This window comes from Alternaria ethzedia (assembly GCF_023757985.1).
Source record: "Alternaria ethzedia strain BMP 0044 chromosome Unknown scaffold_5, whole genome shotgun sequence".
Lineage (NCBI taxonomy): Eukaryota > Fungi > Ascomycota > Dothideomycetes > Pleosporales > Pleosporaceae > Alternaria > Alternaria ethzedia.
In genome coordinates this window covers 1,266,468-1,278,883 of record NW_026056198.1, presented here as the reverse complement: position 1 = coordinate 1,278,883, position 12,416 = coordinate 1,266,468, and the positions used below count along the sequence as shown (strand labels likewise).

The window sequence follows — 12,416 nt, the reverse complement described above, 5'->3', positions numbered from 1 at the left end:
ATTGCAAAGGCTTAATGCAATGTCTGATGTCCATTGGCAGCACTTAGGGGTTGGCCACCTGGAATCATAAGCTTCCAAAGGGTCGTGCAACATTGCAGCAAGCTTGCAGCGCCTCAATGCTTGTTGTGAAGCGATCCTGAAATCTCATGATGATCCTCGCAGACCACAACAACCCTTTGCCTCGACCAACAACAGACCGCAAGCTGCAATTCCTCAATGTCGATGAAGAATCACTGCGGCGCTGCTGCGGAGCTCCTATTGAGGGACAAGGCTTTCACAATGCGAGGTACTTCGAGATCATGTTCTTGTCCTTTGCCGCCTCTGTGGCCATGGTGTTGAGCCTGGCGCTGGCTTTGGTCTCCTCCGCGGCCTCAACACCATCTCCAGACCACCACGATCACCGCAACCAGCACCACCAAACCGACAACCGCAGAGCTACTGACCACCGCAGATAAGCTCTTGTGATGCTGGAACAGGTCTCAACAGCCTTGCTCTCGCTGACTTCGAGACTGGCCAGGCCGCTGGAAGCGCTCCCTTAACAGCGGACCTCTTGCGACAGCAGTACCCTCGCACGACGGGCGCGTCTAGACAGCAACACCATCGAGCAGCCTTTGCGCAACATGGCCTCCTTCCTCGCGAGCCGCACGACCCCCTGGAGCCTTGCCATCGAAGCGGAGGTGTCTGCTCGACGACTTTGTCGCATACCCGAAGGCATCCCCGCAGCGCCCGACAACTGTCTATACCGGCGGCGACGACAGGGTCACGCAATGAAGTGGCTTGACGGAGACCTTCAGGCAATTCGCAGAGATGAACGTGTGGGTATGAGGCGGCCACCTTTACCTCCCCTCGCGGGCTGCGCCTGGGAACATCCTGAGAGCAACGAGCGGGCATCAAGCGATGCAGGAACAGCGAGCTTGGGAACCATCTTCTCTGCTTCTGCGGTAGTGCTTGGAGACTCAGACGATTTTCCTTCTCCTCATATCGCAGCGCCTCTCCGAGCAAGAAACACCCGAAACCCGAGTCGCCAGTAGCGCCCCACCATCATGTCTGCACGGACAACGAAGCAGCGCCTTGAACAATGAATCATCAAAGACCTTGCAATACAATGGAGTTTCGCCTTTCGCAGCTCATCGAAGGGAGCCAGACTACACGACAGACCCTCGACCGATCGGCTCTGACGAAGCGACATGGCTACAACGACCACAATGTTGAGTCTTAACATTGAGACATAAACCGGTTGAGGAATACAGAGCGCTGAGATGGTCTCGAGGACATCGCCCATGAACGACTGGGACGAGGGTAGACGGCCAAGCCAAGCTCCCGAGGATACAGGCCATCTATCTGCTCTGACCTGGACGGAATACACAAGCGACGGCGACGGCGACGGCGGATGCTAAGCATGACTGGCGACGGACCGAATGATTCCGAGTACAAGATACCCTCAGCCCGCGGCGACACATCTCCACTTCGAGCTTGGGCAGCGTCGCGCTGCCTGCCTATGAACATCACCCAGGCGTACAAGGTTGAGCAAACCTGAGTGGACTCGACACAACCGGCTTCGATAAGAGGCAACACGATGGAGACTTCGCTGAAGTTTGTCGATGATGTTTGCTCTATTCTCCGGAGATGCGTTACAGCCGAACTTGGCGCAATTCCATACTGGGCTTGAAAATGGAGGCCGCTGTCGGTTGGCCTGTCTTGGAACATTTCGCTGTCGACCCCAACATCCCGTTGACGTTGATGACCCGTATTCATCCATCTCTTGCTTGACATGATATCTCTGGCGACAGATGAAAAGACATTACTTCACAATCATCTAACATCTATGACGAAGATTGTCAACTCCTGTGTGTCTCGGGGACCATCTCCTTGCATGGACGCACTAGACCTCGCAAGTACCCTCGCTGGCGCTTGAGAGTGGGAAGACCGTTGTCATGCATGGCTGTGGACCTTCATGACCGGGAAGGCACACATGCTTTATTGGCCATCTCGTCGACGACGAGATCCAGACACCAACTGTCATCGTCGGAAGGTTAAAAGGCCTATCATCGAGACCAAGAACGCGAACGATCCTCTCAGCTGATTAGTAGACGGGGCGATCCGACATTCCTGGATACCGGCGCTGAGAGAAATTTGCAACCTTGGCGGACGTGCCATGCTGCTGTTGTACATGGCCGGTCCGATCCGATCGACCAGAAGCCCGACACAACGCCAGACGTTGTTGCTAGCCTGGGCAGTCAAGCAGGTGGATGCTTGTTCTTGCAATGCCCGGGGTTGAAGACATCCTCCTGGTGTTCTTGCTGCTAGCCTCCTACTCTGACCTTGGTTCATCAACATCAAAACCCTGGGTCTACCGTAGCCCTCCGGAGGTATCTTGTTTGTCGTTATTCGCGGCAGTGCCGTTCGCGTGCGCTCTTGGCTGGCGGTCACAGCATTCGACCTCCGTTGCGGTACCAAGTAGAACAAGGGGACCTGTCGTATTGGGTGAGTGTCGATGCTCGATCCACTCAGTCTTGACGGCGGGCGCAGATCATAGATCGTACCGCCAGCTTCCCACTAAGGTACTGCGAGCTTCAGGTGTATCCCGGACTCCTTGTGGTAGTAATGGATGCCGTCTTTGCAAGGGGGTGGGAGTTGTCGCGGCGCATGCGGCAGGCCTGGCTGAAGACGCGGTACGTACATCGTGCTGAAGTCGCAAGTAAAAGCCGACCAGCGCTGAGTTTGCCCGCCTTGCCACCGTGTCGTGGTAAAGGTCAACCGTGATCCCAAGTGAGGGGTGTACGTCGGAAGTGGTCTTTTCGCCGTGTCGTCGGTCGTCTGCCCTGAAGGCAGACGCTCCGCTCGAGGGGCTGCGATTTGCCCGACCGTCGAGATCGATATCAGCGTCGTCATCTGCTGTCGATGCGGTGAAAATCCAGTCGCAAGCTGGCGTTGCGATCGATAGGCGGGGTGTGTAAGCTGTTCTGCTCGTCGTGGTAGCGGGGAGGTAGAGATGACGACGGTATCGCGGCTGCATGTCAGACTCACGAGGGCATTCTGGTCGCAAGTAAAGGAAAGCTGCCATCATGGGCGGTCGCCGGAAACTAGCTCTCTTGACCTTGATCGCTCTGGTGGTGTCGCTGGTGGTGTCATGGCTGCGGAGATGCCTTCGGAGCTCTGTCCGCCGCCGCCATCGATGTCGCGGCTTCCTGCTGGTGCTGCAAATGGACTGGGCAGTCTCTTCGATGTCCAGGTCGGCTTTCCAGGCCTCCTCTGCCTTGTATGATCGTCGTGGCGTTGGTGTGGAGAGTGTAGAGTCCTGTGTCTGCGGCGGGCATCCGAACGAAGCTGCGGCGGCCCAAGCAGGGGCGGGAAATTGCTACCTCGAGCATCAAATCGACGATGTGGCTAAGGCGTGTCAGCAGAGTGTCGACTGCTTGTAGACGATGCTGTCGTTGCCGTGAAAGCGGTGGTGTGGATGTCGTTGGTGGGGGAGAAGCTGCGGCGGCGATGAGGGAAGCCACGAAGCTGTCGTTTAGCGGCGCCGCGAACATCGATGCGAATGAGCGAGCACTGCAAGACAGCAGAACACACTGGCTGCATGCATAGCAGACGGCCGACGCGTGTCTCGTGAGAGCGCGATGAGCAAGACGGCGGCGGACGAGCGAGGAGGGAGCAGAGTCGCCCTTGCTCACCCCCGAGAAGGCCGTACTATGAGCACACGCTTGATGCATCTATGGTCATCAGCGGCCGAACGTGGGCACTTCGCTGGCTTGCATGCTGCTGCTGCTGCTATGGGCGAAAGAACTGCTTGCGTGCAGTCTCCGCGTCGCCGCAACACGTGGCAGCCTTGAATCTCCTCAGGAGGCGCGTGTGCATCTTCGGCGCGAGCTGCAACACCGCGACGAGCGATCTCAAGCCTCAAACAGATGGATATTAATGCGATGATGATGGAAATGCCATCTCTAAGGCATGCGACGACGTCGAAAATGCACTGACGTAAACCTCGCCCTTCCCCGTTGAGGCATGGCTTCCGACATGATTCGCGCGCCATTTCGAACTTCATCCCATCTTTCTTCCTCCATCCTCGTGGAATTCTATCAGCAGCAGCGGCACGACAAACCACCTCAGGGACTCAGCATCTTTTCTGAATTGCATCCTCTGGTCACCATGATTTTGCTCGTAAGGAGATTGCCACGCACGGTCCGCACACATGGGATTTTGACCTCCAGCCCACCAAGCCCTTCACCACAACAATGCCCTGGATACATAAGTCTACTATTTTCCAGTTACTTCGCCTTCGGGCATCTGGCATTTTGTAACGATACAGAGAAGCTTAGCATGGCCCCTGCACTAAGGATGACACGCTCAAAGCAAAGAGTAGAAACCATTTTTTTGCAGTTTTTTTAGGCTCAAGAGTTCGATACCAGCGACCGACCGTTACGATCGCCCGGCGTATTGCAAATTTCTCTTTTTGACAAGGTGGCGACGCAGGTGTATAGGGAGCGGTGCACTGCCGACTCCGTTTTTTGCCAAAGTCTGGACGATTCTCCAAGCACCTGAGGCCAACCCATTGGCATCGTAGAGCGGGCCACTTCTCGCTGATCTGGTACAGCTTGGATTCTACGATATAATATCGGCAGTCTTGCGTCAGAGCATATAGCAGTCTCACGTGCTTTATGCATGTACAAGAGGCTCAGTCCTGTGAGACTCAGGAGCTGAGGAGCTGACATGTGTCTTCGCACCCGGAGCCGACAGTCACAGTACGCGTCGTAGGTACTTGGAGAGACTAAGAAGACACTGGATCTACAATGCTGCTGCTACGTATGCGGCAAGCTGTCCCAGTCCTGTCGTCATGTTGTTGTTGCTGCCCGAGGATATATATGACGTGGTGGTCCCAGCGCGCACAAGGCCTTTGTTTGTATGCAATTTCTCGCCTTTCCCCAACGATAGCTTTGACCGCACACTCACATCCCCGCGCTCCCCAAAAAATCCAGATTGTACAGATCTGCCACCACATCTTCTCATCTTTTCATACCACACACAGCGTCTATCAGCAAGTCGCAAGTCATACACAATGTCACAAGCATCCTCCCTCCTTCCGCCCTGGGCAAGCCGCGAGTACCGGTTCCCGTCAGAGGGCGAGCGCGATCACTTCGCTTCGCAGTATGGAGAGTTCATCATCAAGATGCTGAAGAGCGAAAACTGGGACGAGTTTGACAGCAGGGACGCGGTCGTCCGCATGGCTAAAGCGTACATCAAGGAGATGTATGAGGATCCATACTACGACGTTCCCGCCCCCAGGGTATACGACCCCGCGACCTTGACCGAAGCCCATTTCGTCTTCTGGGCACATACCTCGTCAGGGAGACAGGAGGTCGAGGAGTGGAGAGACCTCCGAGGAATCATCTACAAGGCCTTCGCAGCTCCCCGCTTCCTCCGCGAAATCCTCACCAGAGGTACTCGACTACACTCCGAGTGGTCGAGTGGAGGAGTCCGACTCACCGCCGCCCAGGATCTGGCGACAATAATGCTGCGATCTGAGACGGTCGTTTTCACGGAGGAGGACATTTCTGACTGCATATGGTGGGGCGGCCGATTCCATGAAAGACAGGACAAGATCGATGAATATGTCTTCAAAGTACAAGACAATTTCGACCAGGACTTCCCTGTCACCGGGATGGATTTCCGTGGCAAAACCCAATTCACCATGCGGCCCGGACAGGAGAACAAGATCTTCGCCCCATGGTACGATCTTGGCCAGATCGGATACCACGACATCCCTGACTGGCCCGCAAATTCGAACATCGCTTCGCGATTGATGACCGACCTGCCCGCCGAGCTCATGCTCATCGTTCTTGAAAACCTCTTCAAGTTCGATCAAGACATCCACATTGTCTTCGACCACGACGAAGACGAATACATCTTCATTGTGGAGCGGGAGCAACACCTGAAGGAGTTCCCGCAAGGGCTCCAGGGTGTAGAGATGCCAATGGGCAATTTCTGGAAGCTGCCATACTGTCACGAATTCTTCGCCTTTGGGGCGACTGGAGAGGCGAACCGCGCGATGATGATGGGCGTGTTCCACAGGAACAAGTTCATCGTACATGATGACTAGCCCTAGTCCATGGGGACCTTCAAAGGTCAAACCGAAGACGAGGGAGACGGTATAGGTATGCCGGGCGGATACGTGGGCTGGGGAGGTAGAGTGGTGTCGCTGTGGTGAGGATGGACGACCTCCTGGGGGCTGTATGATAGTTTGAAATTTGACTGTTTGTGTACGCTTGACGTATACCACACCACTACTTCTACATGATGTTGCTTACACGGGGACCCTCTGAGATACACCAGCCCAGTACTTGCACCTCTCCTCTAGCAGGGCGATGCCACCTTGTCGTAGTCCACTCGCAGTGACCAAGAATTGCTTTCCCTCTTCCACATCTGGCACGCCGGGTATGCTCGAATTCGTCACCTTGTGCGCATTTGGATCACCAGTCTGGATAAATGAACCCATGGCGCCAGCATATCCTTGGTAAGTCAGAGCATCTGTTTGCTGGATTGAACCGATCGTGTTCCACTAATGAAGTCAGTACGCTGCATCGATGTGAAAGAGACGGTATGCATGGACTTACGTATTGCACATCACTCGCATGCTTAGCAGGCGAGATAGTATACTCAACCAACCACCCCTTCTCCGCCTTCTTCGAAAGCCAATACGATGGGCATGCCAGAACGAGGTCGCGGTACAACAAGCCAGCGCGGATATAGGTCGAGTTCCAGCTAATTTCCTCCGCGGCGCCCACCGCAGGATACATCCTCTTTACCTCCTCTCGATCTTCCTCCGTGAAATCCGGCAGAAAACCCCTCAACCACCCATCAAAAGACGCCTCCGACGCGTTAAACCCATCACTCCCCGTCTTTTGATTCGCAAACCCCGGCGGAATAAAGTTCTCCCCCTCATGCAAATTATAACTCGCCAACACCATCTCCGCATTAAGCCTCCCCTTCTCCACCACACCACTCAACCCCTCCTCCAGAAACCCATCATCAATCACCGGCCCGTACGTAAAAGAAGCAGTAGTATACTGCTGACTCGTACTCAACCTCAACGCACTATCCCTCAACGCCTGCACATCCACCTCTTTCAAACACCTAATCTCATCTGCCACACCCGCACAGCCAACATGGCTCAGCGTCTGACTATACAGATCCTCCGCCCACGCGCTGTCGTACCGGTACGTCTTAGGCCAGAACGGACTACTCGCCAGGGCTTTCGTAAACAATCCCTTCCCCCGATTCCCCGTCGCAATCGTCTGCGCAACTACACTACCGCCGCCGGCCGACTGACCCCATATCGTGACGTTTCGTTTGTCGCCACCGAAATGGTGGATGTACTTTTGTATCCACTTCAACGCAGCCTGCTGGTCCAGTAACCCGGGGTTAAGATCGACATCAGGATGTTCAGCTATTTTGGACCCCGGCAGGAAGCCGAAGACGTTGGTGCGGTAGTTGGAGTATACGACTATGTAGTCGTTGCTGCTGGAGACGTTTAGCACGGGGTAGCCTGAAGGCGGGATGCTGAAGCTGGCGCTGCCGCGGATGAAGCCGCCGCCGTAGAAGGTTAGGAGGACGGGTCGGAGGTCCTGCTTTTTTGTCCAGGGGCGCGAGTAGAGGCCGAGGTAGAGACAGTCTTCTGAACCGTTTACGGTGCGCTGTGGGCACATGTCGAAGGCTTCGTCCGTGTCGTATGTGCCATTGGTGATGTGGAGCGGTGGTTGGGGTGCGCGGAATCGGTTTTCGCCTGCTGTTGATGCTGCGAAGGGGATTTTCCGGTAGTATGTGAGATTGTATTGGGAAGATGATGCGCCGCGGAAGGTACCGTAATCGAGATGGACGATGGGGTTAGATGCATTTTGATGGAGATACTGGGTTGGTGATGCAGAAACGGATGTACCGCCTGCCACGAAGGTGAGGATCAAACACGCCGCAGAGAGTAACATCGCAATTAATGTTTTTTAGCGAAACTCACGATCTTAAAAGTGCGGTCGTATGTACATATACAGAATTGGAGGTATTAGTCTAATGCCATATTAGCCCCTTCTCCGCAAATTACAGCAACTCATTCCCGGCGCCCGGATTGCGGGGACGGCTAAAACCAGGATAGTATGGAATGAACGTCAACAACAGTCGTCCATGAGTCGCGACGTTCGGTGCATTTTGCGCCGAGCCTTTGCTGGGGAAATGGACTAGGCTCAACTTTGGAGATGTTCCGTATGACGTCGATCATGAGTTTCTCCGGCTGACGTGACTAGAGCGGATGTGGCATGGCGGAAGTCGCGACATCTAAACAACATCATGTCCAAGAAGCCATGATTGAAGAGTATTGAAGAATGCATTGCCCAGGTGACGCTCAAGTCGTCTACTATCAACGCCGTCGTAACCCATAAAGCTAAGTCGTAACATCATAATGCCAACCATACAAGGCACGCTTCACGTCTACTTCCTCTCGCCCTTCCTTCCGGTCTTTTTCAACCTTGCAGCAAGATCCATCATACCGTCCGCCCAGACAGACATTTCCCTCTCATCCTTGATCTCGTTACCGCAGAAGTCGCGCAAGAAAGCGCCCATCTTCTCCTCGCCGTATTTCTCGCCGTAGACAACCTCCGCTCGCATATTGACCTCGGTCTCGATGCCCTCCTTGCCGAGAGTAACACCGACTTCAAATGTAGCCTTGACCTTTGTTTGAAGGGTTGGCAACAGCATGTTCGCGGAGATTGCCATGCGCTCGTCCGAGAGGATGAACTCTTCGGTGATGTAGCTATGCTCAAGCCAGCGAACACCCTCTGCGACTGCAACAGCGGTGGCCCAGCCATTCTTGACAAGGGAAAGAAGCGAGGAAATTCGGGTCTGCGATTGAGGGATCCCATGAAGATGCGCGCGGATGAGCTGGAGGAAGAAGCGCTTGCTTGTCGTCAACGCACGAGGATGTGGCGTTGCTGAATCACCGATGTAGGCCAGCGAGATGGATCCGTTGGGTGTGTTGGAGCCGGTGGCAAAGGCAGAAGGTACGAAGTAAAGTTCAAGGTCGTTCATGTGTGTCATGGTGATGCTGTTCGAGGAAGCGGACGTTATGCTCCATCCGTGGGCTTGTTCAAGGGCAGTGAGTTTGGCTAGTGTGCTGTCAGTGGGGTTGTTGTGCAAAGAATGAGCATTACATACCTCTCAGACTGCTGACCTCGCTTGTAGACCAGCCGCGGCACTCTTCTCGTACACGTTCCGCTGCTTTGATCTCTTGGATGCATTCGACTTTGCGGTCCTTAGCTGCCTCGATGCTTGTTTCCTTGTCGGCAAGCTCTTGTTGCAGCTGGGCAAGAAGCAGCTTCTTCTCTTCCAACTCGGCATCAGTAGCAGTAAGCTTCTCTCTCGTCTGCTCAAGCTCTTCCCGGTCACAGCTGTTGAGTTCATCGTGGCGCTGCTGTAGCTGCTTACACTCAGTGGACAGACGATCCTTAATCTCGACCAGAGGAGGCAACGTTTCGTCAAGAAGGCGCTCCTGTTTGATGAGTGTGGATTCGTCGTGGTTGAAACCGTCCATGGTGTGGAGGAGACCAGCTTTGAGATCGTGCAGCAGCGTGCTTCGCCATGTGTACCACTCTCCACGAGCCTCGAGGCGCGCGTTGGTCTTGAGGTTCTTGAACTGGTTGTCCATGACAGCGCGCTGGTCCGGGGGTGCAGTGAGGTACTCGCTGAAGAGCAGTGGGTTCTCTTCTAGTACGTTGGCCTCCATAGTACGGACAAAGTGACGACCATCTGAGATGTACTTCTTCATCTCGTGGCACGCATGCTGGTACAGTTCGTACTCAGGCAAGGTGCACGCTCCAGCCACAACGTAGCGATCTAGAGATTCCTCCTTCTCCTCTACTTCCACATCGTGGAAAGCGGAAGGAGCAGCAGTATGGCGTCGCTTGGTCGTACTAAGATCCATGAAGCGAATCTTGGTCATGTCGAGGAAGTCTTGTAACGAGATTCGCTCAACATCCGACATATCTTCTGCCACACCACCCTCGTCGTTATTCTCCTCCTCTGGCTCTTCACCAAAAGCGACGCGCTTCATTGGGCTCATGCTTTGCCTGAGGTTCCCCTTCTTGGGTGTCGGTGTCGGCTGCTTCGGCGTTGGCTGCTTTTGAGGAGTCTGTGACTTCTTCGGCGTCATCCCTTTCTTTACTGGGGACATTAATGTCTGTTTTCGCGGGGTAGATAACAGCTTGATGCTATTGCTCAGAAGTGCAGTGCTCTTGAGAGTAGGCTCCTGACGTGGTGCATTCAGAGGACTGAATTGCACTGCAGACAAGGACGAACGACGTCGGTCAAGTATTGTAGCTGCAATTGGGTCTTCAGGAATCATCATGGGTGTCCTCTGCGGCGTGGGGTTTGAAGGAGTCGCAACGGCTTCTTTCTCTTTGGTCGCACTCAGCGGAGTCCGGCGCACAAACGGCGAAGGTTCGACCTCCTCGATGTCCTTCTGCCTGACGATCTCTGGCGTACCAGGGTCAAGGGTCGGATATGCCACATCGCCGGTCGTACTGGGAGTGATGTCTTGCAGGACCTGAGGCGCTGATTCGGCCTCGGCCCCCAGAATGGAGCTCCTTCTTCGCCCAGGCGACTTCTTCGGAGACTTTCGCGGTGTCGGTGTCTTGGATGCTGAAGCGGGTGTGTCGTCTACGGGTGTTTGTGGTGTTGTTGTTGAGCTGCCGGCACGCCTAATACCAGGTCCAACGATTTTTGTGAACTCCATGGAAAGGTCTTCATCTTCGACCTCATCCTCCTCATCCTCCTGATCTTCCTGTACCTGTTGTTTGCCATTCTTAATGCTGCCCACAGCCAGCGTGAAGTCCATCGTCGCATCATCAACGACGCTTCCAACACTAGCACGTCGAGCTGTCTCCGGCTGTGGCGCTTTCTTAATCGCTCCAATTGCCATCGTGAGGTCCATGGTCGCGTCTTCTTCTCCGTGCTCTTCGGATTGTCGACGCTGTCGCAAACTTGTACGCCGGCTTGCAGTGCGCTTTGCAGGGCTACCTTGGTTTTCATCGAGCAATGAGACCCTCCTCTTAAGACTCTTCCTCCTGTTTGCTGGTTTGTAAGATGCCGCCATCGCCTGTATGCTTCCTAGTGGCATAGTAAGGTCCATGGTCATGTCATCGTCGTCGACGTCTGAGCTCGCTGCGTCTGAGCGTTGCTGTTGCTGCTGCTCCGGCTGCTTTTGTTGCGGTGGCGGAGGTACAATGCGGCCTACTGCACGTGTGATGTCCATACTCATGTCGTCGTCCTCGCCGGCTACAGTGCGTGCTGGGGAGAAAAGAGGGCTTGCATTCTCCTTGTCGTATTGTGCGACGAAGCTCTTCTTTGCCCAGGGCTTGAAGGATGCAGTGACTTCGTCTTGTGCAATCTCCATGCTCATGTCTCCGTCATCATCGTCGAAATCCAGCTTCTGAGTGCCTGCCAAGTTTGCAGCCTCGCGCAGCGCAGCATCCAGTCGAGCGCTACTCTGCGATGAGTCCTCAACATCGGGTGAAGCTCCTAGACTTTCTGTGGCATCGTCGATATCCATATCCTCAGAGTCGCTGCTCCCGTCATCGTTTCCACCAGGCGAAGCATTGTCTCCGCTAAGTGGACTTGAGGAGTAAACATCGTCGGGGTTGTTGAAGTTCATCGGCGGTATGCCCGAACTCCGGCGGTTCTTCTTTTGGTGTTGCGCGCGCTGGCTTTCAGGCGACGAACTGGGCTCTGGTTGAGGCTCTTCGGCTTGTTCTGGTGGTGTAGACGGTGGCTCGGCGGGGTCCGATGGAGGGGCAGGCGATGCCGGTGTGGATGCTTGTGAGACGTTCGAGGCTCTGCGTGTGGCCTCCGATGAGGCGGACGAGGTGGTCGCATCGCGCATGTACTCGACTACGTCCCATGTGTGTAGAGTGGCTTCCGGGGCGAAAGACACGCGTCGCCTTGCTAAACAACTATTAGTCAAGCCTGCAGGTCGATTTCACGCCCGAAACACGTACCCAGCGACTTACGGCGCGCTTCGCGCCGCTTCTTCTCATCTTCATCGTTCGAGGCTAGAATGGACTTGACGGCAGGGATAAACGCAGACTATTTGGTCAGCATTCACTCCTACAACCCCGTATACGAAGCATACCTTTCTGCGGTTTCCAAAACTCTCCTTCAGCGGAGGCGCTTCCAATTCCCCCAGACCCCCAGGGCCGATACTCTTGCTACGCGTCTTTTTCTTTGGTGATAATGCTGCTTTCTTCAAAGGTTGCGTCGACGCCTTGAACGATCCATTCGCGATTAGGCCGTCGGCGATATTCTCTTTGCCTGCTTGCGCCATGGTGGAGTCGCGATTTGGAGTGTGGTGGTGGTGTTCGGGATGACAGCACTCATGT

General features: G+C 54.8%; 3 protein-coding genes across 3 annotated transcripts; 1 reads left to right on the top strand and 2 right to left on the bottom strand.

Annotated features, from left to right (window-relative positions):
* Nucleotides 1–5,056: 5,056 nt before the first annotated feature.
* Nucleotides 5,057–6,097, top strand: J4E87_003142 (uncharacterized protein; the record flags this gene model as incomplete). Its single annotated transcript, XM_049374775.1, has 1 exon — nucleotides 5,057–6,097. One exon carries the CDS (start codon nucleotides 5,057–5,059, stop codon nucleotides 6,095–6,097), a length of 1,041 nt encoding a protein of 346 aa, XP_049235766.1.
* A 204-nt stretch (nucleotides 6,098–6,301) lies between these two features.
* On the bottom strand, nucleotides 6,302–7,979 carry J4E87_003141 (uncharacterized protein; the record flags this gene model as incomplete). The annotated part of the gene is made up of 2 exons (XM_049374774.1): nucleotides 6,302–6,556; nucleotides 6,612–7,979. The coding sequence occupies 2 exons, from the start codon at nucleotides 7,977–7,979 to the stop codon at nucleotides 6,302–6,304; spliced, it is 1,623 nt and encodes a 540-aa protein (XP_049235765.1).
* A 496-nt stretch (nucleotides 7,980–8,475) lies between these two features.
* Nucleotides 8,476–12,361, bottom strand: J4E87_003140 (uncharacterized protein; the record flags this gene model as incomplete). The annotated part of the gene is made up of 4 exons (XM_049374773.1): nucleotides 8,476–9,149; nucleotides 9,199–11,982; nucleotides 12,036–12,123; nucleotides 12,170–12,361. 4 exons carry the CDS (start codon nucleotides 12,359–12,361, stop codon nucleotides 8,476–8,478), a joined length of 3,738 nt encoding a protein of 1,245 aa, XP_049235764.1.
* Between the last annotated feature and the right edge of the window lie 55 nt (nucleotides 12,362–12,416).